Source organism: Bombus vancouverensis, chromosome 9, assembly GCF_051014615.1.
Source record: "Bombus vancouverensis nearcticus chromosome 9, iyBomVanc1_principal, whole genome shotgun sequence".
Lineage (NCBI taxonomy): Eukaryota > Metazoa > Arthropoda > Insecta > Hymenoptera > Apidae > Bombus > Bombus vancouverensis.
In genome coordinates this window covers 17,853,391-17,877,601 of record NC_134919.1, presented here as the reverse complement: position 1 = coordinate 17,877,601, position 24,211 = coordinate 17,853,391, and the positions used below count along the sequence as shown (strand labels likewise).

The following is a 24,211-nucleotide window of genomic DNA, read 5'->3' as shown; positions in this document are numbered from 1 at the left end:
TCTAGTTGGCCGAGTTCCAGTGGTTCGTTGGACGTATTCTTTCTTCTCGACGCGGGACGCAATTTTCTCCATGTTAAACGTCGCTTTTTCCGTTCATCGCGTCGAGTTGCGTCACCGGGGATCACGGCCGCGGTGAAAGCGATCGTTCGATCGACTCTTGATGCGCGTGGAAGTGCACCGATGTTCGCGCGGACCGATTCGAACTTGCAGCAGAGATCGTTGTTCGATCCCGACCAGAGTTCATAATTTTAAACCGTGAGTCTCTCTGAAGACAAATCGATCGACTTTGCTTTTTGTTAAAATTTGTTTCTTAATTTCGGTATATAAGTATCTATAAATAAATGACTCGGCTTGCCTTCACTCGGAGAAATACAATGATCGCAACAATATATTTAATAGGAAATTCTTCCGAGCCGCGTAAGGAAGAAGGAATTTTCTTTATTTAATAAGGAATCGTGGAAGACAGGGATAGATAACTAATTTTCGTCGGAACTATCGAGGCAACTTTCCATATTCTGTAATCTGTGCTAGCATACATGGTGTTTCCGCGGCAATTTTTCTAATCTCTACCGGGCAGCAAGTCGCGTGAACGCAATTGCATCTGCATGCGTATCGAGTCACTGGAACTGATTAACTTCAATGGCCGGAAAGTATGGTCAGGTTCATCGGGAAACTGCGTGCAATCCAACGGAATTACGTTGCCGATTTGTATCTTTCTCGTTATAATTGCGTCGTTGAATGCAGCGAATCCAAGGTGCTCGAACCATTGAACTTTGTTGCAAGACCGGTTTTGAAAAGATTTCTTTAGTCTCTTTTGATGTTCAAAGTGGACTAAGTAAAAGGAGAGGAAGAAATAAGCGATTTAACCAGTTAATCGGGACGAACGAGTCTTGGTTCAGATCTCCTATTTCCTATTTCTTGGATGGTGCAATTTTCTTTATTTGTGGATCTGGCATTTTGTAACGCGGTTTCTTCTCATTTTTTGTATCGTGGAAGAAAAATGGGACTCCGGTCGCCGGGATTCAAACCCGGGTTCCGAACACGTTCGCAACCTAAGGCGTTAACCACTGCGCTGCCGTCGTCCGACACTGGTTAGTGTCGAGTGGTGGTATTTGCTATCGAGTGCCACCACAGGCCTTTCTTCCACGATGCTACATCTGTGTACGTATTTCTGTCAGAAATAGATTCTACTTGGGTATACCTGTCGAGCTGTATAAATTTTACATTAAGATATTTCATCCTGGAAATTCTATTCTTTGTTAGCAAGTGTTTTAAAAACGTGTGACGAACGTCATTAATGACCTTGTTCTAATAGCGACGCGACGGTGCGGCCTATCGTTTCCGATCTGCACGTTAACCGATTTACCGGAAGTTCGCGTCGATTACACACACGTCACGGTGGATGTGGCCCGTTAAAAGCCGTGTATATTGATAAGAAAACAGAACTGTTTCCGTGGTCGATCCTCTTCTTACAAATGATTTTACTCGTTTTCTCTCGCATAGAGAGGAAAACAACAAAATAATAATACCTATAACGATCAAAGGAAAAGTGTCGTGCTTGCGTTTGAAATTCTTTTGCGATTAAAGTGTTGTTTGCGCTTTAACAGGTGACAAACGATATAGTTTGTCACGTTAACGAGCAGACGCTCGTCTATCGTGGTGAACGATATTTGATTAACAATCAGTAACAATAAGAATACTTTGGAGTAGCGATAAGAGAAGAAACGACGAAACGATGTAGAAATATCGGCGTGAATGAACTTGTTGTTCGATCCAATGGAAAAGAAGCTAGATCCAGGGACTGGAAATTGTAATTCGTTTAATCGATGTAACACGCGGGAAAAGATCAATTGGACGAATCTTTGAGAACGGGGAGTCATCGAAAGGCTCTCATATGGCGGTAACCAAGCGTAAAATCAGGCTTGCCGATGTTTGAGCGACGTGTACCGGTACGTGACACACTTTAACGGGGTTATGCGAATTGCATTTTGCTCGAAAGGTCCCCGTCGCACACCGATGACAATTGCAGATGCGATCTCGGATGCACATTCACCGGCGCGTTGTCGAGACGTTTCGCTCGACCTAAAGTCGTGCTACTCGTGTCAAATGACATCATCGCTGTTGCCTCCATTTGTATCTACATATCTGTCAAGGCGTAGGATAGACTGGATAAAGTCGAAGAATGTGTTATTTCGTCGTTATACTCGTGTTATATCGTCGAATGCTCTTGTAACACGTTTAACGGTTAAAAGTATCAATTAATAAGTATTGTCCGTTTTGAAATCTTGTTGAAACTTTTAATTCAACGTCTCACGGATCAATACATATCGTTGATATATACACGAAGTGGTACTTTCTCTGGAACATTTATTTCTGCCAACAATGTTGCATGCAAATGAAACAAAGGCCAGACAAATGGAGAGAAAGTTTTAACGCAGATATCGTACCAATGCTTCAACGGAGCTTGATATAATTTTTTCCATGTTGGTAAATTTCGAACATGAAATGCTCGATACATAATTCGTTGTGCTATGTTTTGCGATATTTCTCGATATTCCTCAAGTTCTGCGCAAAAGTAGAGAGCTTTCAAATCGCATTAATAGTTAGACTTGAACAGGGTGTCGCGAGTTCACGCAAAGTTATCGAGCTTCAGCGATATCCAGTCACGGTGGTAGTTGTGTGTGTGTATATATATATATATATATATATATATACACACACACACACACACACACACATATCGTTTCACTCGATATTTTGAGCGTCAGCAAAGGTGCAAAAATATCGTACTATGCAACGGAAATAAACTGTACATGTGTTACGAACTTGTAGATTTTTCTAACGTAGGAACACGTTATACACGTAATTTACGCGTAGATTTTGTTGGAATGCTTGTTTTAACGAGCTTCGAATAATTCGATTCGATAGGCGATGTCTGTTACGAGTCGAACATTCTCTTTAGCCAATTTCAATTCGATTGCCTCCTGGCTATATGCTTCTTACAAACGTTTCCAAGGAACGTGTTATGGATCATAAGAGAGGAATAAGATGCATTCGTTTTGATAGCGTTTTATAAAGAAGCTATATAGAAGATGAGATTGGTCGAGGAACAATTCGGAACGAGAAAAGATTCTGCTTTTCCATGAATTCTTTGGTTTTGCGAGCGCGAAAACGCGCGACAAGCGGCGTGCAATCTCCTCGGAGGCTAATAATACGAGCTGCAAAAGTCTGCTTGGCGAAGACGCGCCCACGCGTCGCAGTTTCTAGTTCGAATCTCGAGATGATTTTAGTATCTCATCGTTCTTCGCCCTAATCGCGCGTCCGAGTTCCATTCCGTTCGCGTTTTCACACTGAAAAAGCGTTTCGCAGTTGGCGTGTTCGACTATCAAATTAATCGTCTACCTTTTCTTTCGATTTGTTAAAAAGGAATTATTGTTATATTTATGAATAGAAATCGTTTGATAATATTAACATTTTTAATAGATTTTTCGACGTATAGTTGGTCGTTTGCGAAAAGTTGAGGTATATTCGTTCCCCTTGGAACTGGTGAATTTCGATCGGTGGTGATGTTTCTATAGTTCATCGAGGCGGCTATTGCGCTATTGACTATCGTTCGTGAAAGTTGTTCGAGAGCGCACCAATACGGAGAAGTCGGGAAAGGACACCCCTGCGAAAGAAAAGGCAGGGCTACCAACAAGCATTTGCGTAAACGGGTACGAAAATGCATTTCTTCGCGTTCGCTTTGTAGCTGATCTGTATCGACTATAATATCGGATTATTAAGAAAACGCTGCTATTGCTTTTCACAATCGACTACGTTGCGGGTATTTTCTTCTCTTGTTTCTGAAAATGTTAAGTATAAGAAAAGCAAATGACCGTGAAAGTCTAAAACGTTAAAGCGACTTGTAACTTTTTCCTCCCGGGGCATCGATCAGTCCGTTCGAGAGACGAGGTTGGATGATTCATAAAAATAATTGATTTCAAAATTAGTTGCGCATTCCGCGCGATAAATCTTCCTCTGACAGGCTCGTTGCCAACGTTGCCAACGTTGCCAACGTTGCCCACACTTGAACCAAAAAGACCATGTTCGTTAATGACTGTTCAAAAAATCTAACGTTCGCGAAGTAAATTATGGTTTCTCGTCGTCGTCCGTTTCGTTCTGTGTCGTTTCCATGAAATTCTCATCTATCACGTTCCACCTAGAAATCCGGCGTGGTGCACGATCTCGACGTTCACACCGAGATAAATCTCAGTTCCGTGAAAATCTCGTGGAGGGTTAATAATCGAGAAGTGGTGTGGTGTGGAGTGGGGGAAAGCGGAGAAAAGTGGGAATTCGCGGTGCGGTGCGGTGCGGTGGCAGGAGTGGGAGGATCAGGGGCGCGAAAATCACTACAGAGAAATCAAGTCGCTCCAGTTTTGCTAATAAGGCCGCCGTCGCTAATTGCTTACCGTCACGGCAGCTGGTCCCTTATCGTGTGAAAGTAATCGTCACAGCTCTCGATAACGAAGATCGTGGAAGAGCGCATTGCCGAAGATAGATTCTCAGGTTTCTCTTTTCTACGGTTACTTACACGCGTGTAATCGCTACCCCTCGTGAAAGAGAAACTCTTCCCATTGTATGGCACGAGCGTAAACGCGCGTGCGCTACCGGAAGCTTACACGTGTACTTCCTACTTACTGTTTACTACTTACTACTTACTACTTACTACTTACTACTTACTATCTACTACCTACTACGTATTACAGTTCGGTGCGTGAAACACCATGTGCGTCTGCCGAGCGCACGATGCTCCTTACCACGAGAGTGTAGCTCTCCGCGACAGATTTGGCAGACGTTCGAGCACCGGTTAACTTTAACGCTTTCCCTGATTTTTTTACCAGAAATATTTTTCAACCTGGTCCCGTTATCAAGCATTATTTCGGCAAATAATTGTCAAAAATCAGCGAGTAAAAACGCTCTCACTGACTCGGTAAATCTCGCATTTTACTGTTAAAATTAGTTTTTCTATTTATCATTTTATACGTAGCTAATATATATATGTATCGTAAAAAGTAAACATTGGAATTCTGTTCCTTTTAAACGATATTGTGATTATAGAAAGAAGTAAAAGAAGAAAGGTGAAAGCTTTTAGGCGTAAAAAGAGCGTAAATTCGTAGCGTAATTCTTTTTAATTAACTGCAGTGCCAAGACAAATTAAAGCGGTATATCTTGAATAATTGGCATCGAAACACGTTAGAATACGTGAGTTGTCCTTTAAATCTTAAACATTTACGTCGCACAGACGTCGCCCATACACTTTCCACTCTATGTTAATAGACTTTTCCTTGTTTTTGTTGCAGCCTGAGCGAATGTTACTTCGCGGGCAAGGGCGCGGCCTTGGTTTTACCTCCGAACGAAAGGGCCAGACCTTCGAGAAAGGTTTCCGCAGCAGGATGCGACATTCAACAGCACCTGCAATCTATGTTTTATCTGCTCAGACCGGAGGAAACCCTCAAAATGGTGAGTTACGAGATCTTAGAAGATACAACCGTGTCTAGTTGCGAAGAAAGTTTTCTTTACAGCGAAAGATGGTTTCTTAGTTTACTAAGAATAAAGCATATACATCTGGTTGTGACGTTCGTTCGAACACTTACGATTCGTAAACGTAGATTACGCGAACAAGCGTACACGTATATAGTTCGTCTGCAGCGGTTTATGTAACGTTGAAAGTTGTTTCGCGTATCTTTTGCTCGAAACATTATTGGAAATTCTTTGGCATTCTCCTTGCAACGGTACGATGAAAAAATCGCTACAAGGTAAAAACAAAGATAAAAACGGGCTTGCATGCATCGATTATGTGCATACGATCGATCGAGCACCGGCCATGACATTTTACGCGGACAAAAGCTCAAGGATAGAATCTATTTTATTTGAAACGTGCGTTGCAATCGATATCTCGAGACCGCGAATTGTCTGCCAATTCCGGGATCTTGAAATTGACGGCAGAGGTTTGTTTAGATGTTCTGGCGCGCGGTTTCAACCATGTTTCTTGTCAACAGGCGCAAGATATTTTCACGATTGACATTTATCTCCAATTTAATGACTAGACTGCGCATTTGTACGCATTCCTACATCTTTATGGATATACCTGAAGAAAGGGAATTTACTTCATCTAGATCTACTACTACATCTAGATTACTACATCTAGAAATTTGTTTCATCTACCAAATATTATTATAACGAATACACTCTATTTTGAGTATTTTATATAGGCATCTTTGCAAAAGTTTCTTTTTCGTTAGATCTAGCAAAAAATGCATAAAATTCCGGTAATTTCGATATTATTTTTCCGAAATTTCTCATCACCTTGCTTTCTTTCCAATTATTTATCTATTTTTGCTTAAGATATACAAAAAGCATTTCTCTCGTCAAAGACGAGCTAATGGTCGAGTATCTTTGAACGCATTTTCCATCGGAGAAATTGGAAACGAGCGTCTCGTCTAAAATTATCATGCTTCGCTATGTCGTTTACGTTGCCACTGCAGAAAGTCCAGAACCTGTGTGAACAACCGACAGGTAATAGCACCGTGACGTCAGGCAATCCTAACGAGAGCAAACCAGCGATCGGTGGTTGCGAAATCTCTGACCAACGCGTAGCTTTCTACGTTCGGAATGAGAAGTGGTCACTGTTGTTTCGGAAAAACGTAGCTGCCTCGGTGCGATTGGAAAGTTAAAGACCGACCGATGTTGATCGTTACACGATTTCGGTTTATGTTAGTTTTGGAATACGAATAAACGTACGTTCATCGGAATTGGAAGCAATGTAAACGATATAAGTAACCATTTCGCCCCTTTTACGCGAAAACCACGAATATGCAAATTTTCACTTTTACGGCAACGAAGTGTCGATATCTTTTTTCTTTCGTCCTTAATTATATGAATTAAAGCAAGGAAGCGTGGGATGAGAAAGGTGACATTTTGCGTATTGAACGTACACAAGCATTCGCCACCAAAGATCGACGAAACGGACTTTAACGCCGATATCAGTTCGCGAAGCGCGCGCTCGAGGAAGTCTGACTCGATGATAAGAAACTGGTCGCGTAAGTCTTTTGAAACGACAAACACGTCTCGAGTCGTTTGCCGAGCGGAAGCGGTCGTTTCTCATCGGCCGCGACCTCAATGTGTCGCGTTCGCCGACGACCCGCGCATGTGGGTCGCCTTTAGCCCACTTCGCGATAGTTCCAACGACACCAGCGACTCGTACCGATCCCACGTGGAAGATTCCAGGTCGTCACGCGTGTGTCGCGTGTTGGATGCGACGGTGACAGTACTTTTTGAATTAGAGCGACAACTCTCAATGCCGTTGACCCTATGTCTGATCATACGTCGAATTAGATTGGAGATTCTATTTCATTCGATTCTTTTAACTCCTCCCCCCGCCCCCTCCAATCTCTTTGTAATCACTTTAAGAAAAATTCGATTTCACCGTTTAAACTGTCTTGAATTCTAAATAAAAGCTAAAAGAAATGATCGAGCATGGTTCGTATTCCCTTTGTCCAGACGAGATCACGTATTTTTAATACGATAGCACAATGCGAAAAAAAAAAAAAAGAAACGAAAAGGCTTGTATCGAGTGCAGAAACGCGAATTTCACGTCGTCCTTGACACGGGTCTACTCCGGCAGGGATGCAAACTGGCCTCTAGAAAAATAAGCTTCGACGAACCTCGACCCAGTTCAAACTTGTTACATCGCCGACAAGGAGCAGAATAGCGTCTTCTGCGGATCGTCTGCTGTGTTTCAATAATAACCTTCGATCTGCGTAACGATGGTCCACGATGCTCCTACGGAATGAAATTGAAATAAGAAACGGTTCGATCGTTACTGACAAGATGGTGTTAGCCGCTAAATGATGTTGAAATTCAAATATTTTACGAAATCTGAAATATCGAATGTCGATGCTCCATAGGTATGCACAATTTTTCACTTTTTGGAATTGTACAAATTGAGTAATTTACGTTCAAGCTTATCCCTTTGATCCAACGAATTGAAATATAATATCTTCGGTTACTTTTTCAAGAAAGTCGGTAAACGTGTCCCTTCGTTACTTGCTTCAAATTTTTAATTTACAAATATTTAAAGCAAGTATATTATCATCTTACATCGTCGTACTCGATCGCAAATTAAATTATTTACTCGTACGACTAGTGTAATGTTCAATGAAGTTCTAACCTAAATAGATCAGAGTTTCAACTAGGATTTTGAATTTCTCTTGTATAGGTTGTGTTCCATGTTATTTCAAAAAAAAAAAAAAAAAGAAAAAAGAAAAAAAGAAAAACAAGAAACGAAAATGTGGGAAATTAGTTGAAATAATACGTTATTTCGAGTTGTTATTTGTCTGGCTAAGTACTAATGAAAGAAAAGATCGACCGCTATCGAAGAAACACATCCACGTGACAATCAGCTGATCGGTCGTAGCCATTCAACTGCATAGAACCGAGGACCATTTGATCTTGACATTCTCTATAGCTGGCCAAGTTATCGACGTACGAGTCACGAAACAAGCAATAGGAACAGAATGTACGCGTTGGGTACGAGCGAAATATGGTATTAGAATTCTGGACAGAACAAGCATTCACGCTTGTTAAAGCTGTCGAGATTCCTCTGCGAGCGGTTGCGGGACGAGAAACTGGTCCCTACAAGGACAACGAGGTAAGGGGAACGTATGATTCGCCACAGGTCGTTTCGTCCACTGCTTTTCAGCAGGGCCCGTTACTTTTTACGCTCGCAGTTAAACGCACGCATGCAACTTGCCCTCGAGTCGAACCTTTTATGCGGAAAGTGTCAGTGACCTGGCCGACCATTAACCTATTCGCTTGCCCACTTCCGGTGCATTGTGCTACGCTTTTGGTTTTCGTTTATTCGCTGGAATCGGGATTTTCCCTGGTGACGCACGCTTCGACCGATCGTGTTTCGTTTTATTGGCGAAAGAAACTTCCTAAACAATGAAGGTAGTTTTTCGTTCTTACAGGGATTTCAGCGTATGTTTTGTAGATAAAGATACGGCGTGAAATTGGTAAATTGGCTATCCGTTTCGATAAACGTGGTGGAAATAGCGTAGTAGTTGAGTGAAATTGGATCAACTAACTAAAATAGGTATCAGTTTCCGAGGAAAACGATACATACGTATATGTATAAATTTTCTCTTGTATATTTCGAGAAATGAAGTGCTTTTATTGGTCTATATTAGCGTAATTAAATGGTAATACAACGCGGTTACATCAGTTGAATATACACGATGATGTAAACTATCCATATTCCATCGATATACGTTAGCCGCGCAGTAACGTAATATGTAGTACGTTGTCTTGATCGAGCAGAACGAGTTGCCTATAATTAATTAAACGCGGATGAATGGCGATAAGATTGCTTTAGGTTGTCTAGTTAACGGTGAATGTCGTCAGCGATGATTTTAATGTGTCACAGGGATTCGCGATAAACAATGCTTGTGTCATTTGACGTACGATGTCGATTTCATGAACGTTGCGTTTGACTTTTGACAAGGAATTTTTTCCCGATCAGACAATAATGTTCCCTATGTCGTGATTGATCGATTTGATATCATTTATAGTATACTTTGTTTTTTACAAGGCAATGATATAAAAAGAGAATTATAAATATGCATTCGTACGGGATACGGGTAGATGTTGGACCGTTCGCGGAGAGACGCGTTTGCGGTGGATCGCGTCAACGAGAGTCGTAAATTCTCGTTACTATTCGACGATCCACGCCACGAATTGGTCGATCTCCTATTTCGTTTAGGATAATGGAGGTGGTTGACTGATCGTAACACTGAGGTAACAGGTTATAATATATACTTTATTCTAACAACTTTGTACATATAAATAGTTAGGCAACTTGCGTACAGACCTATTCTCAGAGGCGTATAAATAGTGAGTTAATACCGATGACTGATCAAGGAACGAAAAACCAGTCAAGACATTGACTGGTCAACGGATGAAAAAGTGGTCGAGAGATGTTGACTCTAAGGCTGACAAACCAGTCAAGTTCGGTGACGATGCTGTCGCAGAGAAAAACTATTGTTGGAGGTCGGTCGCCCCACCATCGGTCGCTTGCGGGTGGAAATGACCGTTGAACATGGGAAAAAGCCGACCTTTCCTGATTTCTTACCTGACTGAGCAATAACCATAAGGAACGTCTCGACTTGAATGTATTTTATAACATTTAATTATGTAAAATACATGTGCTTAGTTTTATGACAGTTCCTTAGGATTATTGCGGTCCGATTAATTATATTTGCACAGCTAGCTAGTGAATGCCTCGAACGTGGGATGGTTTCTTATTTATGTAAAGAGCCACCGGACGTAACAATAGACAGAGATTAAAGTTGTACAGGTATGTCGGGTTTGTCGGATTTGCGCTGGTTTTAGGGGCGCGTTGCGTTTCTTCATTAGGACAAGCCATTGTAGTTGTTCAAAGAGGTTTACATTTACAATGGTATATACAAGTGTTGATTTAACAGGGGCTAACAATTAAACATGATTGTTAGACACTCTTAAAGCGAAGACAATGTTCTTAGGTTCAAACGAATCCACGGTCAACGGGATAACTCTTTGTACAATTGGATATGTTTTGTAACTCAAAGTGACGTTAGCTGTGACGTACGGTATCTTTCAGACTGACTGACCAGACGTTGTGTGTAAACTCTCCAAGGTGATCATAAGAATAAAAGACTGACACGATCACACTTGTCAATTGCGTATTGATCGGGGTTATCGACAAAGTTCCAGACGCCGTTACTAGGCCGACTCGCGTAGAGCCGTCGTTGCTCCTGCCCCGGGACTTGTTCGTTAATACGGCGTGTGTCCCTCGATATTGGTACTTCTACTGTTAAGTAAAACGTTCATCCCGTGACCGTGGCTACGTTCGGTGACCAGTTGTGTCACCACGACCCCAAGCCCACTGTTATAATACTATAATGAACAGCTATAACGAACAGTTTAGACCAAAGTATTGGGAATCTCCCCAAAATTCTCTACATCTCCGACAGGTATCTACGTGTAATCATATTTCAATCTTGATAAGCCAACATCGATCGAAAGTTAACGTTAATTTTACCAAAAGCTTGTAAGTGTCGATAGTAATTTAAAAAAAGGTGGGGAGGGGAGAAGGAAAAATAAACTGAAACGAGTCGTTTCGTCGAGTTTGATAGTCGCGGTGATAAACCACGTGGCAGTCACGGACCAAACAGTGCTCGTGTGATACTTATCGCGTAACATTAGTGGACGTAGTAGTGGCAGGATAAATTGATCGAACCTACGCAACGTCGGAGCGTTCGTCTGGAGCTGAGATGATCGTCCGGAATATCGACGTCAACGTGGTTTTATCGGTAACGCTGACCTTACGAAATCGCGGAAAAGCAGTGTCGCGTGGGCGACGATAATTTATCGCGATAGTTCCGTCCACTGAACGGGAGAACGATTTATAGCCGCAGAAGCGTGTTTTAGATCCGGCCGAACTTGTTCTTTGCTACTGTATCAGCCATGTACCGCGACAGAGTTGAACGAAATTGGACGTCGCGTCGTGTCGCGTCGTTTCGCGTCGTGTCTCAAAAGCCAAGTTACCATAGGGAGTTGATAGGAACCGAGGAAGATTATATGTATAATGCGGCAGTTAGAAAGCAAGCCAATTTTCCGGATTTTTGTCCATCAGTGGAAAATCCGTAATCATCTATGTTTTTGAAAATGTAATATTTAATTCGAAATTATGGCAGTCTTTCATAGGAGAGCTGTAAAAGGAATTCTCTCGAATGGTAGACGTGGCATAAAATGTACGAAATAAAATTAAACGACACGAGTAAATATCGATAAAATTCTACTTCGAACCGTTAAAGGAACATCTATCGAACGTTATCGGAAAATCAGAACAAATCGTATAATTTATATTTACGTTACGTTATGATGAAAATCACCATATAGCTAATCAGCTATAAAAACGCGATTCACGATACTTTTATTTATTTGACCGATGGGAAACGTATTCCTTTTAAACGTATTCTATATTCTTTCGTCAAACAGATTTTCTATTCACGATGAAGCATCTCGTCGGAAGTCAACGAGTCTAATTTCAATGTTCGAACACTCTCTGAACAAAACTGGGCTATCTCGCCACTCGAGCTCTGCTAAAACGGGTTTTACGACCGGCTTCTGGCCACCACCTTTCTTGCTTCTTTTTGCTTCTCGTTCGATTCTTCTTGCCGCGCCCTGTTCAATTTCAAGGCACTGGTCTCGTGAAAATTCTCTTTTCTCGCCCTTCCTTCACTGTCAGATGCGTCGAGATTGCCTAACGCATAACGCAGTCCACTCGTTCGCACGCATCAAAAATATCTCATAGATGGGACAAAGGATCGTTTAAAAAAGTCTACTTTCCTGCCACTTTTGCCAAATTTAAATTTACGTAAGATTGTCGTACGAATATTCTGACTATTCGCGATATACTTATTATACAGTTTCTTAATATAGAATATACCTGATTCGTAGCAAATCTCTTCTTTAATTTCTTTCTTCTTTAATGCGATTGATCATTGACGATAGCATAACGTTTGGAGAGCGCCTTTGATCGGTCTAATAAAAAGCTTGAATCTTCTTTTTTATTTTCTAGATTTATACACGATTTTTCTTTTCGCGTTCCTACGAAAAGTAGCTACCGAATGAATAATAGCTTGCCCAGGAAATCAGTGACGTAAAATCGGTCGGTAAAATACGGTAGTCTGTCTCAATACCGTTGGCCGTTTTATTCCGACATAAATCCCGTGAAACGAATTTCTTCGAATCTTTTCGCCTGGACACCAGCCAATGGCCATTAAGCCCAGTCCGCCTATTACGCGATACCGTGACTTTTAAGTAGTTTTTCCGATCTGTACGTCCGGGTATGTCCCGTGAAGTGAACGCACGCATTCGGGCCACGATATACGCACAAGCTGTTGGTCTCAGTGTCTTTGGTACCTGTTCACCTTCGCTCCAACAGGATGCCGTGAATTTGCAAACGCAGGTGTAATTGGCCTGTCCGGCCGATCCTGCGAGTACCCACTTGGACGCGATGATAAGACCCGTGTTTCCGACCACTTTCAAGATTTACGGTACTTTTTGGTGGTGGTTTCTCGTTTTCGCATTGTTTCCAGAGAAGATAAGTTTCCAGAGAAGAATGTATACGAGCGCGAAACGCGTGAAATCGATGCTATGCTAGGTTTTAAATTATGGTACTTTGGTATCGTTAACGAGATTTGTACACTTTGTCGAGAAACATTGAAAGGCAGAACAAAGATGAAACGTGGAGTGATTCGCGAATGTCGTTTAAGATCTTTTGTACAATACGTTCGATATATTTCACCGTATGGAAACCGATTTAAAAGGATTTCCGCAACAAAAACTTGTTGCGCGAAGGCGGGAGGTCGTTGGTTAGCGACGATGACAAAGGTTCGAAGCAGGGAAGAAAATTCGCGAACGGCGCGATTACATAAATAAACGATGGTATCGCAGACCCGTTCGTCACGGTTCGCGACGAAGCAACTGGTCCGCGGACTTGAGCGATTCCATTCGCTGACAAAAGCCACGGTTTTGCAACCGAGCCGTGTCAAAATGTGCACGCGGTGCTCTTGATATAATCGCGCTTGCCTAACGTGAGAAAAAATACGGTCTCGTTGCGTAATCGGTGATCCACGCAGCGATTTCGACGAAAGCCTTATTTTTCTTCGGTAATCGCAAAAGAGTACAGAGCTTTCGGGGTTGATAATGGTTTTATGGCTATAGAAATATATTGGTAAATCGTAGAAAGTAATTTATGAGCAGATGTGAGATAAGGTGTCGATAATAAATATGTTGATTCGTAAAGTATCAACGTGTCTGTTAGCTAATTAAAAACTAATTTCAAATGAAAACCTTATCGTTGATTAATTCTATTATTTGTACATTATTTTATCGTATTTTTGATTGAACGAAGATAATACAGGAGCTTGAATAATTTATTCAAAGTTGTAAATAATATTCCACCGTATCCGACTAATGGGCGGTACATCCCTTTTAAAATTTCGCTAAAATCCTCTATCTATTCTCGTTCTTTCAATCGTTAGTCAGTTTTAACGATCCACTTTTCTCTAGGCATCCAGGAAGCGTTCAACGGCGCAAAGTCCAAAATTGAAAGAACGACTTTGATCGAAAAGTTGCAACACAACTAAGATGAAATATTAAAACTCTGACCGATGGAAGCCACGTACCAGTAGGTGCATTCGTTGTCGTCGAGCAACGCTGCTCGTATCTCGTCGACTTATAATTACTCGGGTTTTTACGCAGCGCAGAATCTCGGAGGACACCTGTGCAACTGGAACGAACATTCTCGGACAGTCTGGACCGCATCTCACAGAACTGGCGTTCGTTTCACCGATCTGCTTATTAGCTTGATAAAAACTCGTTAGTCGAGTCGTAGCCCGTCGAGTTTACGTGTGTGTACGTAAAGCTCGAGATAGAAGTCTACTTTAGAACGGGTTGCGCGTTCAGTTAGCGGTGAAATAACACTTATCCGTGTCTGTTTGTTTCCTTTTCACCGGATATGTATCGCGTTTGGTTCGGTCGTTGTTTTATTTTCTTTAAAATAATATATACTAGCACGAGAAAATTTGTGATATTGTTTCAGCGTGGTAATATTTCTGATGGTTTTTCGTAACATTTTGTTAGGATGAAAATTAAATATATAACGATGATTTTCAAAATTAATCTGCTGTTGGAAATCTAGTCAATTCTTGGATGAAGCGAAGAAGCTTAATCGGAAGTCTTAACTTGAACGATAGGTTCTATCGAAATTCCGAACATTCTCTTTTCGCGTAATTAACACCTACCGAGGAACGCGCCATTTTCTCTTCGAAATTTTCTAAAATATCAACCGAACAGGTGTCGTAATTACGAAAATCAAAATCTATTCTGTCGATAAAAGTTAAATAAACACGACGATAGGATTCTCGATTTATATTAGAATTTCACGATAATGAAATTTGAAAGTTATTCAATTTCAAAACCTTGGGATACGTAATACGATATATTCCAGCTGTTAAACGTATCTTCCGATTCTCGTTGTCGCTTATACGATTAATCTTTTTTGTTACGCTAATGGTTTGGTATTTTTCGGACTGTGCACGAATTTTAGAATAACTAATCCGTCGTGTCGGACCATGATTTGCGTTTACCAGTCGACTCACGTGCAAGTCGTTACACAATACCGTTACTCGTTTGACGAGCAGCCTGGGAAACGCTATTTATCGTCAAATACGCTTTCATAGCTACGATACAATGAACCTGATTTTTCTCATAATCAAGAAAATCATACGCGTAATCGGAGGTCAATGAAACACGGCAACAGCTTTGCTTATATAGCTTCGAGAAAATGGTTTGCTTCGCTGTAACTTCCTGATGCACCAGATCGCCACTGCGCTCCACTCTTTTATGTATAGACTTTTTCTGTTCGCGATCTTCCTTCAGATATTACGCATATGAAAGAACATTGTCAGCAACGATCGACTTGTAACCGAATTGTATACTAAAGGATTACATAACGGTAAGTAATAATAATGATAAGAAAAGCATTCTTCCGTCTTTTTCTAGAATGCTTTTATCCGCGTGCCCATAGTCGTATCTCTAATGGATGCTAGATTCGGCAAATTCTCTGCAGGACGTGTCCGACAAACTCCTTCGTGATAAATCGCCTAATTTTTGACGGATTAAGCGCTAATCGTGTCACTAGCCTAATAACGAAATCTCTAACGAACAGAAAGAGCGATAGTTTAACTTTTCGCTTACAAGATGTAGACACGAGGCGTTTGAAATAAACTGCGATCAGCAACAGACTTAAGTCTTAATTTTCACGTATACTTACTGACTATGAATATCAGATCACTACGCTCACGAATTTATGTTACCTATATTTACAGACAAGGTTATCTTCCTATACACAAGTATAGAAGTTTTATCTATCGTTAAATGCTTCGATTTCAGGATATCGCTTATAAAGAAATAAATAAATTTAATTTAATGTTTAACGAATTGTTATACTCACGTTATACGACCGAACATTATAAAAGTCGAATCAAACGAGGAAGAGAGTAGGAAACGATATCACTGACACAAGTAAAATGCATCGTAATTACGTAAGTAACGAAACAACTTTTTCTTCCGCAATGAGAGAGCAGAGCAAAAAATTGTGAGTCATGTACGAAGCATCGTATACCAGTTAAAATGGAACCTAGTTCTTTTTTTCTTTTTTTTTTAAGTTCAGCCAGGAATTATTTTCAAAGAATATTGATATATAAAAGTACGTAACAATCATCACGTTTATACAATAGGAGAAGAAAGTTTAGCATTTTATTAGTTACGTTACTTTGAACTTTACGAGCGATAATATATTACTCCGAGTTTTCAAATACCATACAATTTAGTTTAACACGGTTTAGATGTTATATATGTAGTACGAATATTTATTACGATTGTTATGTATTAGGAATTGCAGTTTTGCGATAAACGTTAAAGTAGAATCTTTCGTGATTTGTAGTAAAATGATGAAATCTAAAATGGATTTTGAGGAGAATTAAACTTAGTGTCATTACCATTTCTAACGAATTATATCGGTCATCCGATCTAAACTTTTTTTTTGAAACGAGAGACGACGAATAACCATCGAGCTGTTGTTTTCCTAAATTTAGTTTTACAATATAAAATATATAATTTTAAAACGGAGCATTCACAAATCCCGCAAGCTAAATGAAAGAAATTTGATCGACGACAGAACCATTTTTCATCATTTTCACGTAATGTATTCGCTATTTTCGTTACGTGACGAGCATCGACGCGAAATACCTATTGCATAACGCAAAACGTGAAAAAGGTATCGATCTCGCAGAAGTGAAATCTCTGACAGTAATAAATATCGTGCCTCTCGAGAATATCGTGATGAAAAAATCCGTAATAGGATAGGAAAAACAAAGTGACTGGAAAATAGGATACTATTGGCAATCAGACCGTTGAAACAATTCATTTTATACTAGAAAATTAAGATTAATTAAATTAAGATTAAGATGAAAGAAACGGACGAAAGAAATCTAAAGATTCTGGTTAAATGCTTATTATCTCTGTACCTCTATCCTTATATCTTCGCCAAATATTATTATTGGTTTGAAGCATAGCAGCACGAAATTAAATGAAAAAGAGTGGGGGAGAAAGAAACGAGAAACGTTTAATAGCCATGAGTTCAACGTAAATCGTTTGACGAAGAACGGTGTTAGCAAATACGGTGGAAAAGTGGGACAAGCTCGTAAATAATACCAGAAAACATGTAATTGAGTAAATGGAGTGATTTTTCCAGAAAGTTTGTCCTTTTTACGTACGATTCTCTGGCCGACGACTTTCTATCGAGGTTAACAGAGAGTACAGAGATATTGTCGTAACCGAGTCGACGCGACGTTATGGACGAGAAAGACGCGTCCGATCCGTTGACCTCGATGTCTCTTGGTCGTACAAGATGTGGACAAAGTTGTGGTGTGCAAGAAATCACCTCGTCTGTCACGGCCCTCTTCCGACCAAGAAATTACTCATTAGACCAAGTATATTTTAAGTAGCTTCGAATTTGGCCAGAAAACTTTAAATATTTCACGAGCACTTTGGAAAAAAGATCGATACGTTTTGTTCGAACTCTTCATAAATGTCTTACCGATATGAATATTTCAAGAGATAATATGTGATCGATAGTTTCAAGTACGATCGAACATGGAATTAAAATTATAATTTAACTTGTTTTCAAAGGTTATGTCGTAGAAAGCGTGTGCCAAATAATAAAAAGTAAGTCACTTTCATCGCTAGAGAGAGAGTGTTTTTTTGTTTTCTTTTTAGAAAATAACCATAGTAATGAACATTAAGACGTCGTTGGGATAGACCTCCTGTCGTCCAGTGGAAAACGAATTAACCGTAATTAAGCACGGCGACATTGGGTTAAAAGACAACGTGACGCAGAACAGCTACGGCTAACCTGCCATCACGACATCCGATAAACTTGCTCCACTTTCGAAAGGGCCGACACGACGTTTTGCACCCGTGAAACTGGTTCGGCACGAGTTAACTCGCTACACCTTTTATCATGCGCGGGCGCGCGCGCGCGCCCGCGCACACACACACACACACACACCAGCATAACAATAGATCTCGAATGTACCACTCTTGGCCGTTCTCATTTTTCTTCTTTCTATCGACGACTAGGGATTTTCAGAGGTTTTTAAAATGCTGTATTTTAATCGCAGAATTACAAATATATATGGTAGATAATTAAATATATTATTACTACATTTGTTAACAAATAATTTAAACTTGATCTGACGATCGTCGGACACTTGTAAGCGAACGGCGCTGAATAGTACGATACGATCCAACGATACAAAGTCAACGTCGCTATATTATGAATGCGTAAATTTGTGATCGAAGCGTGCATCGATTACTCTTGTTCTCCGATCGAAAACCGACGGATGTCTGCGGTGAGCCAATACTCGCGAATACTTCGTTCTCGGGTCGCAAGTAATTGGATCGTCCTGAGAAAGTTCACTGACTTTCGGAGCTCGTGTTCGAATCGGTCACAGTTTCTTGCTTCGACCAAATGGAGCCTCCTTTTGACCCAGTCAGCATACGTTTCCTACCCACTAACAGAGGGTAAGAAATTGTTTCGTTGCTCGTATTGGACGTAGATACGCATTTTGGCTTGAGTTATTTCGCGTGAATGAGTTTAGACTCTTGATATTTCCTGGCCTGTGTTCTTCCCGCCTGCGCGAGATTTACGGATAGAATATGCTTCAGCTTATTTTGTTTCCCGATAAAACAAACCGTAGGATGATGATTAAAAGTAGCGCTATCTTAAGGTCATGTGTAAAGTATGCGTCATCGTGGATGAGCCATCTAGCGTTCATTACCCGTTATAGCTACGTATTAATTCGACACGTCCATTTTCAGTGGTTACATTATTCTCCATATTACTCGATGTATTCGTCGTTGTGCTTGTAATATCGCTAGTATCGCTAGTATCGCTAGTATAGCAAACTAAATTACTACGTTTCTATAGAAGAATATATGTATTTTGTCATACGTTTTAGCACAACGCACTGTCTTTGGCACGTCTAACCCTTTCACCGCGACGATGTTATAACAGGGATCGCTCTCGGTACATACAATGGCGTTAGCACACCTGCGAGCCAAGTCTCGAAACGATCAACGGACGAGCATGCCCAGCGCATCATCGCGATCGTTGGTGACTTATGACAAAACTGATTTCTCATGTTGCCACCCACCGTCCGACCGCGATCTTCGTTTCCCAAAAGCTGGTGCTAGCTTTCGCGAGAACCTCGTGGCTTTTCCGACCAATTATTTCTACCGGCCTCTTAACAACGCGAGCTGTTTACCGAACCGTTTACCGGAGCCACGTCCACCTGTACCGTATCAAGCAATAACGTTGTTTGCGACACGATATCGACGCTATAGCGTATACATCTCTTAAAGAGGAATATGCGAGTGTCTAGCGTCGAAGGTATCGACCATGATTTATTGTACGATGAAGATGAAAATAATAGAATAATAGATACCGAATATGTACGAGATTGCTCATCATCGTACGAACGAGATCAGAGACATGGAGCGCTTTCAAGCTTTTGGCCGGTACTGTATCAGCTCGTTCGCTCGTACGGCCATTTCTCGATGTATTATTTCGCTCACACAACGAGAGAAGGAGAAAGAGAGTTAGTTGTGTATAGCGTGGGGTGATGGTAAGACTCGTTCGCAGAATGGAACGAAGCGACCGTGTGAATTTATCATCGATCGCGAATAGAAAGGGAAAAAGGAGCGACTGCGGTGAGGGGAAGCAATGGATCGGGAACCTTTTAGTCCTGACTTCTGGCTGCGGGGTCCCGTTCGATGATCCGAAACGACGCGACGTCTCTCAACGATTCGCTTTCGTTTCACGACGCTGCAGCTGCACCGCGGCGACGCGGCACGCTCACGAAGCACAGGAATCGTCGATCGCGAAACACTTTCACGGTGGCCTTTCGCGATTCCTTCTCGTGGGATCCTCGTGGGATCCTCGTGGGATCCTCGTGGCTTCGTCGAATCGAATCATCTCGAGCTCGAACAGATCCTTCTTTCGATCGCGAGACACAGATAGCGGCAGGTACGGCGTGGTGGGATTGCTCGAGTCGTCGCACAAAATCCTTGACGCGCTTGAAATTGAAAGTGAAATTGCGTTTAGTAGCAAGGCGTACGATATTTCAATTACAGATCCTAGACAACGCTATTTCTTTTATACAGGGTGTTCCTACAATTGTTCCTACTATGTATTTAGCGCAGCATTTTTGCGATCTAGAATGATATTTATCAATTATTCTTTGTTTAAATTAAAAAATAAAATTGCGCGAAGAAATTTCAAACGATCAAACGTACACGTGTGTACATGCAACGAAGTGTGTAAAAAAAATATAGTGTAACCGAAATTTGTGAACCAGTGGTATCAACCGGTATATTCGGTAATTTATCGACTACCGTTATCTAGCCAAACGAAGATCGTTGTATTCTCGGAATCGATTTTGCAGAAATCAGCTTCGGTGGCGATTTGCGTGCTCTTTGGGCATTGGCTCGTGTTTCTTTTCGCGACCGATATCTCGAACTAGTTACACGATTGCGTTTCTTCTCGTCACGCGCGTAATCGTATGACATAGGTACAACGACCCAGTTTGCTATCCTGTACGAGCTGAAACGCATTTTCTCAGACCGAGCGGATACAACGCGCGTCTACGTTGCGATACTAGATGTGAGATTGCGAGAGACTCGCTCGTACGGACTGTTACGGTTCATCGGCCAACAATGTCCCGATAAAACGATCGAAGCTGCTCAACGATTAGACGTTTTGTTTGGTTTAAACGCTGCAACGACGATATCTCGCTGGTTTTTATTAAGAATCATAGCAAGTTGCAGTCATTTGACTGTAATAACTGGCGAGACCCCGAACGTAAAAAAGGAAAAGGTATAGCAGCGAGTAGGAAGAGACGATGGTCGCGTCAAAGCTGGTCAGCGTCGAAAGCGAGAGACGCGCAGTCGGACATCGAGAGGGAGAGTTTGATACGGGCAGAGCACGAGTTGCAGTTATACGAGGACGATAACATCTCCAGACGTTTCTGCCGAGCTCTCAGACGACACTCGAAAGCACGCTGCGTGCCGGCCACTGCTCGCGTCTCCTGCCTACTGAATATCTTCGGTTCTTCGTCACGCGTACGTCCTTGAAGAGGGCGAGTTGAGATGAACGCGGGACGAGTTATCCAAGGTCGCGTTTGCCAGCCACTCGAACGCGTTCTGGCCTTTTTCCATATCTTGCTCTCAGGTACGCGCGACAAAAGGGCTCGTGCGTGTTTGCGAAACACTCGGCCATTACCTCTTCCGGCGCCAACGTACCGTTCCATCGCCTTCGGTAAAATATTTTCCACCGAGAATGCGTTACCTGCATTTGGATGCCACCTTGTCGCCACACGATCTCTGTCAAATACATGGCGGAGAAATTGTATAGCGGAAAACTGTGTGTACTTGTAGTTTCGGATCTGTAACTTGATAATTTACGAAATTATGCAAAATTGTACAGCTGATTTGTCTCTATTGTTTTTTTTATATTTTTCTATATACGATTCGAAGAAAAGGAAACAAACTTCTCCGCGGATTAATCCGTTCGACTGGATAAAAACATAGCGGATGAAACCGGGAGTATCTAATTCGAGATAACGTTTCTAGACTCGAACTCTCGTATGATCGTCGTTCGATGTTAATTTCCGGATGCCGTGATAGCCGTGTAGCGGCTGGAACGAAAGACAACGTCGAGTCAGACTCGGTGGTTAATTACCTTTATCGAGCGATTTTATTCGCTAAACACGCGTTACAAAACTTTGGCAGCTAAACGCATGGCGGAAGGAAATAGGCATGGCTGCTGATGTTGTCCCATAAGGAGACGCGGCCTGCCTAATTAACCGTTTAACAGGGTTAAGTGTGGATAATTACTGGGCCCGGAAGTGCAATGTCCCAGCAATTGAACGCGCCACCACACAAAATGTACAGTCAACAGCTTCGTATCGCCAGTTATATTTCCTTGAAAATTTCACCGATAACGAGCAATTTGTTTATTTTTATGCTTTGCTCGCTTTCTCGTGCAAAATCATCCGGTTAGATGCTTATCGGATACAGTTTGCTGGACATTGTTATAAAGAAACAACATCGGTCGGGTTGTTTTATTTTAATTATTTTCTGCCGCTTGTAGAATAGCGTTTCGTGCAATATAACGATATAACAATGCAACAAAATACATATACCAGGCTATCTGCATAATTAGATATTAGATATTAGATATTTCAAGCAGTTAATCGTTGTAGTTTCACCAGGAATAGGAGTATACCTACGTTCTCGGCACTTTAAGCTCAATTTCGTGAAAAAAGACATTTCTCAAATTTACACAGGTAAATTGCGTTGAATCGTAAATCTTTACTTCCTTTGTTTCTATTTATTTTATCTAGTTTGTTTTATGGTGTATGATAATTATAACTTTTGTTGTAGTTGTGAAATAATATAATGGAATGTAGACTATTAAACTTCGTAAAGACTAGGAAAAGTGACTGTTTCGTGGCTTCTCAGAAGCAGTTACGGTTCGTAGTAACTCGAATAACAAAAGGAAAACGAAAAAGCAAAACATCCTACCAGGATGTTCTTACCGTAATTTCCTGACGCTGCGCTGGTTTCTTACCTGTCTCGGCTTCGCTCGAAAGTGACTTTACTTTTTCCATACTTCTAGATGCAACCTGCACAGCGATCGAACGTCGAATTTTTCAACGATACCGTTCATTCTATATTGTTACACGACAGGATCCTATCTCGTATTGTTTTCTTTCAAATAGCAAGCCGAATCAACTGCATTGCAAATTTGGCGATTATAATTCCCTTTCTTTTTGCTAAAAATTGCTATCTATGCGTGGTATATCTCTGATCTTGTATGTCTAATTATTATGAAAATGTTGGTCGAAGCGTGGTAAAATAAAAATGATAGAATAAAGCAAAAAAAGTTTGTGGGCCTAGTATCGAGCGAAACTGTCGACGTACGATCAATATTTATCAATATTTATCAATATTTATATTTAAAATTCTGAATTTACTAGCTTCGCGATAGAATCGAGACATTCGGTTACGGTTACGGTAACTATAGGAACGAAATATTTTATTTTATCACCGTAAACACACCTGTCGTATCGGCGAATTGCAAGCTGAACTTGTTCGAAGGAGAAATAAAAACAAATTACTGTAACGCTCGTAGAGCGAGAAATTTATACGCTCATGAGAAAAAGAGTGCTACGGATTGTTGGTTGTTGTACCGTACCCGGAGATTCTTTACGTTTCGTCGCTTCGTTTAGTTTAATTAGAACGAATTAATGGACTGACCCAAAAGGTCTTACGCGTTATGTAACCTAGACTGCGTGTTATTTAAAAAAAAAAAGATGAAGAAAAGGAGAGCCGTAGGAAACGAAATTCTAAAAATTGAAATATCGTTTGTAAGTCGACTGTAAATTTGATATAATTTTTTAAATAGAAATGATTATAGTGGATGCGCAGAGCTAACATCGACCGACAAATCAGTATTATGTTCGCGATGCATGCACTTTACCATTCATGAACACTTACTGATGCGTTTTATGAAGTGAAAAAAGATTTCAACGCCTCCTCTTCATTAGGATCTTGATTTCCATTCAGACAACGAGCCGAGTAAAATATTCGTTAATTCTATGTGTTTTCCTATGTTCGGTCTTTGGATTTAACTCGGTAAATTTATTCGGATATTAGGTAAACATTTGCTTAATATCTCGATAAGTAACAGTTTACTTAATATCCGAAGCTATTGATTTAAAATATAATTCAATTTTTCTACCCGTTTTAAATGAAAATTAAATTTCCGTCTAGAGTCATGTTTATCACAATATACAATGTAAGATTATTACGATTTATAATTAATTCCGCCGGTACTTATCGATTCAAGTACGTATAGTTTACGACAAATTAACTTATTAACCAAACGGAAACATCAAGACGACAAACGCGTCTTATTCTGTATAATATTTGATCCGTC

At 40.8% G+C, this 24,211-nt stretch overlaps 1 protein-coding gene across 6 annotated transcripts in view; it reads left to right on the top strand.

Annotated features, from left to right (window-relative positions):
* ssh (Protein phosphatase Slingshot) overlaps positions 1–24,211 on the top strand; it is a 72,587-nt gene that overhangs the window by 20,218 nt on the left and 28,158 nt on the right. For 3 of the 6 annotated variants that reach the window (XM_033338115.2, XM_033338116.2, XM_033338114.2), the window contains one exon: positions 5,340–5,499. In XM_033338115.2, coding sequence (XP_033194006.1) covers positions 5,340–5,499 — 160 coding nt within the window. Of the gene's footprint in view, positions 1–3,310; positions 3,714–4,638; positions 4,970–5,097; positions 5,242–5,339; positions 5,500–24,211 lie in introns of those variants that run through there. The other 3 variants (XM_076621714.1, XM_076621713.1, XM_033338117.2) reach the window with 3 other exon arrangements.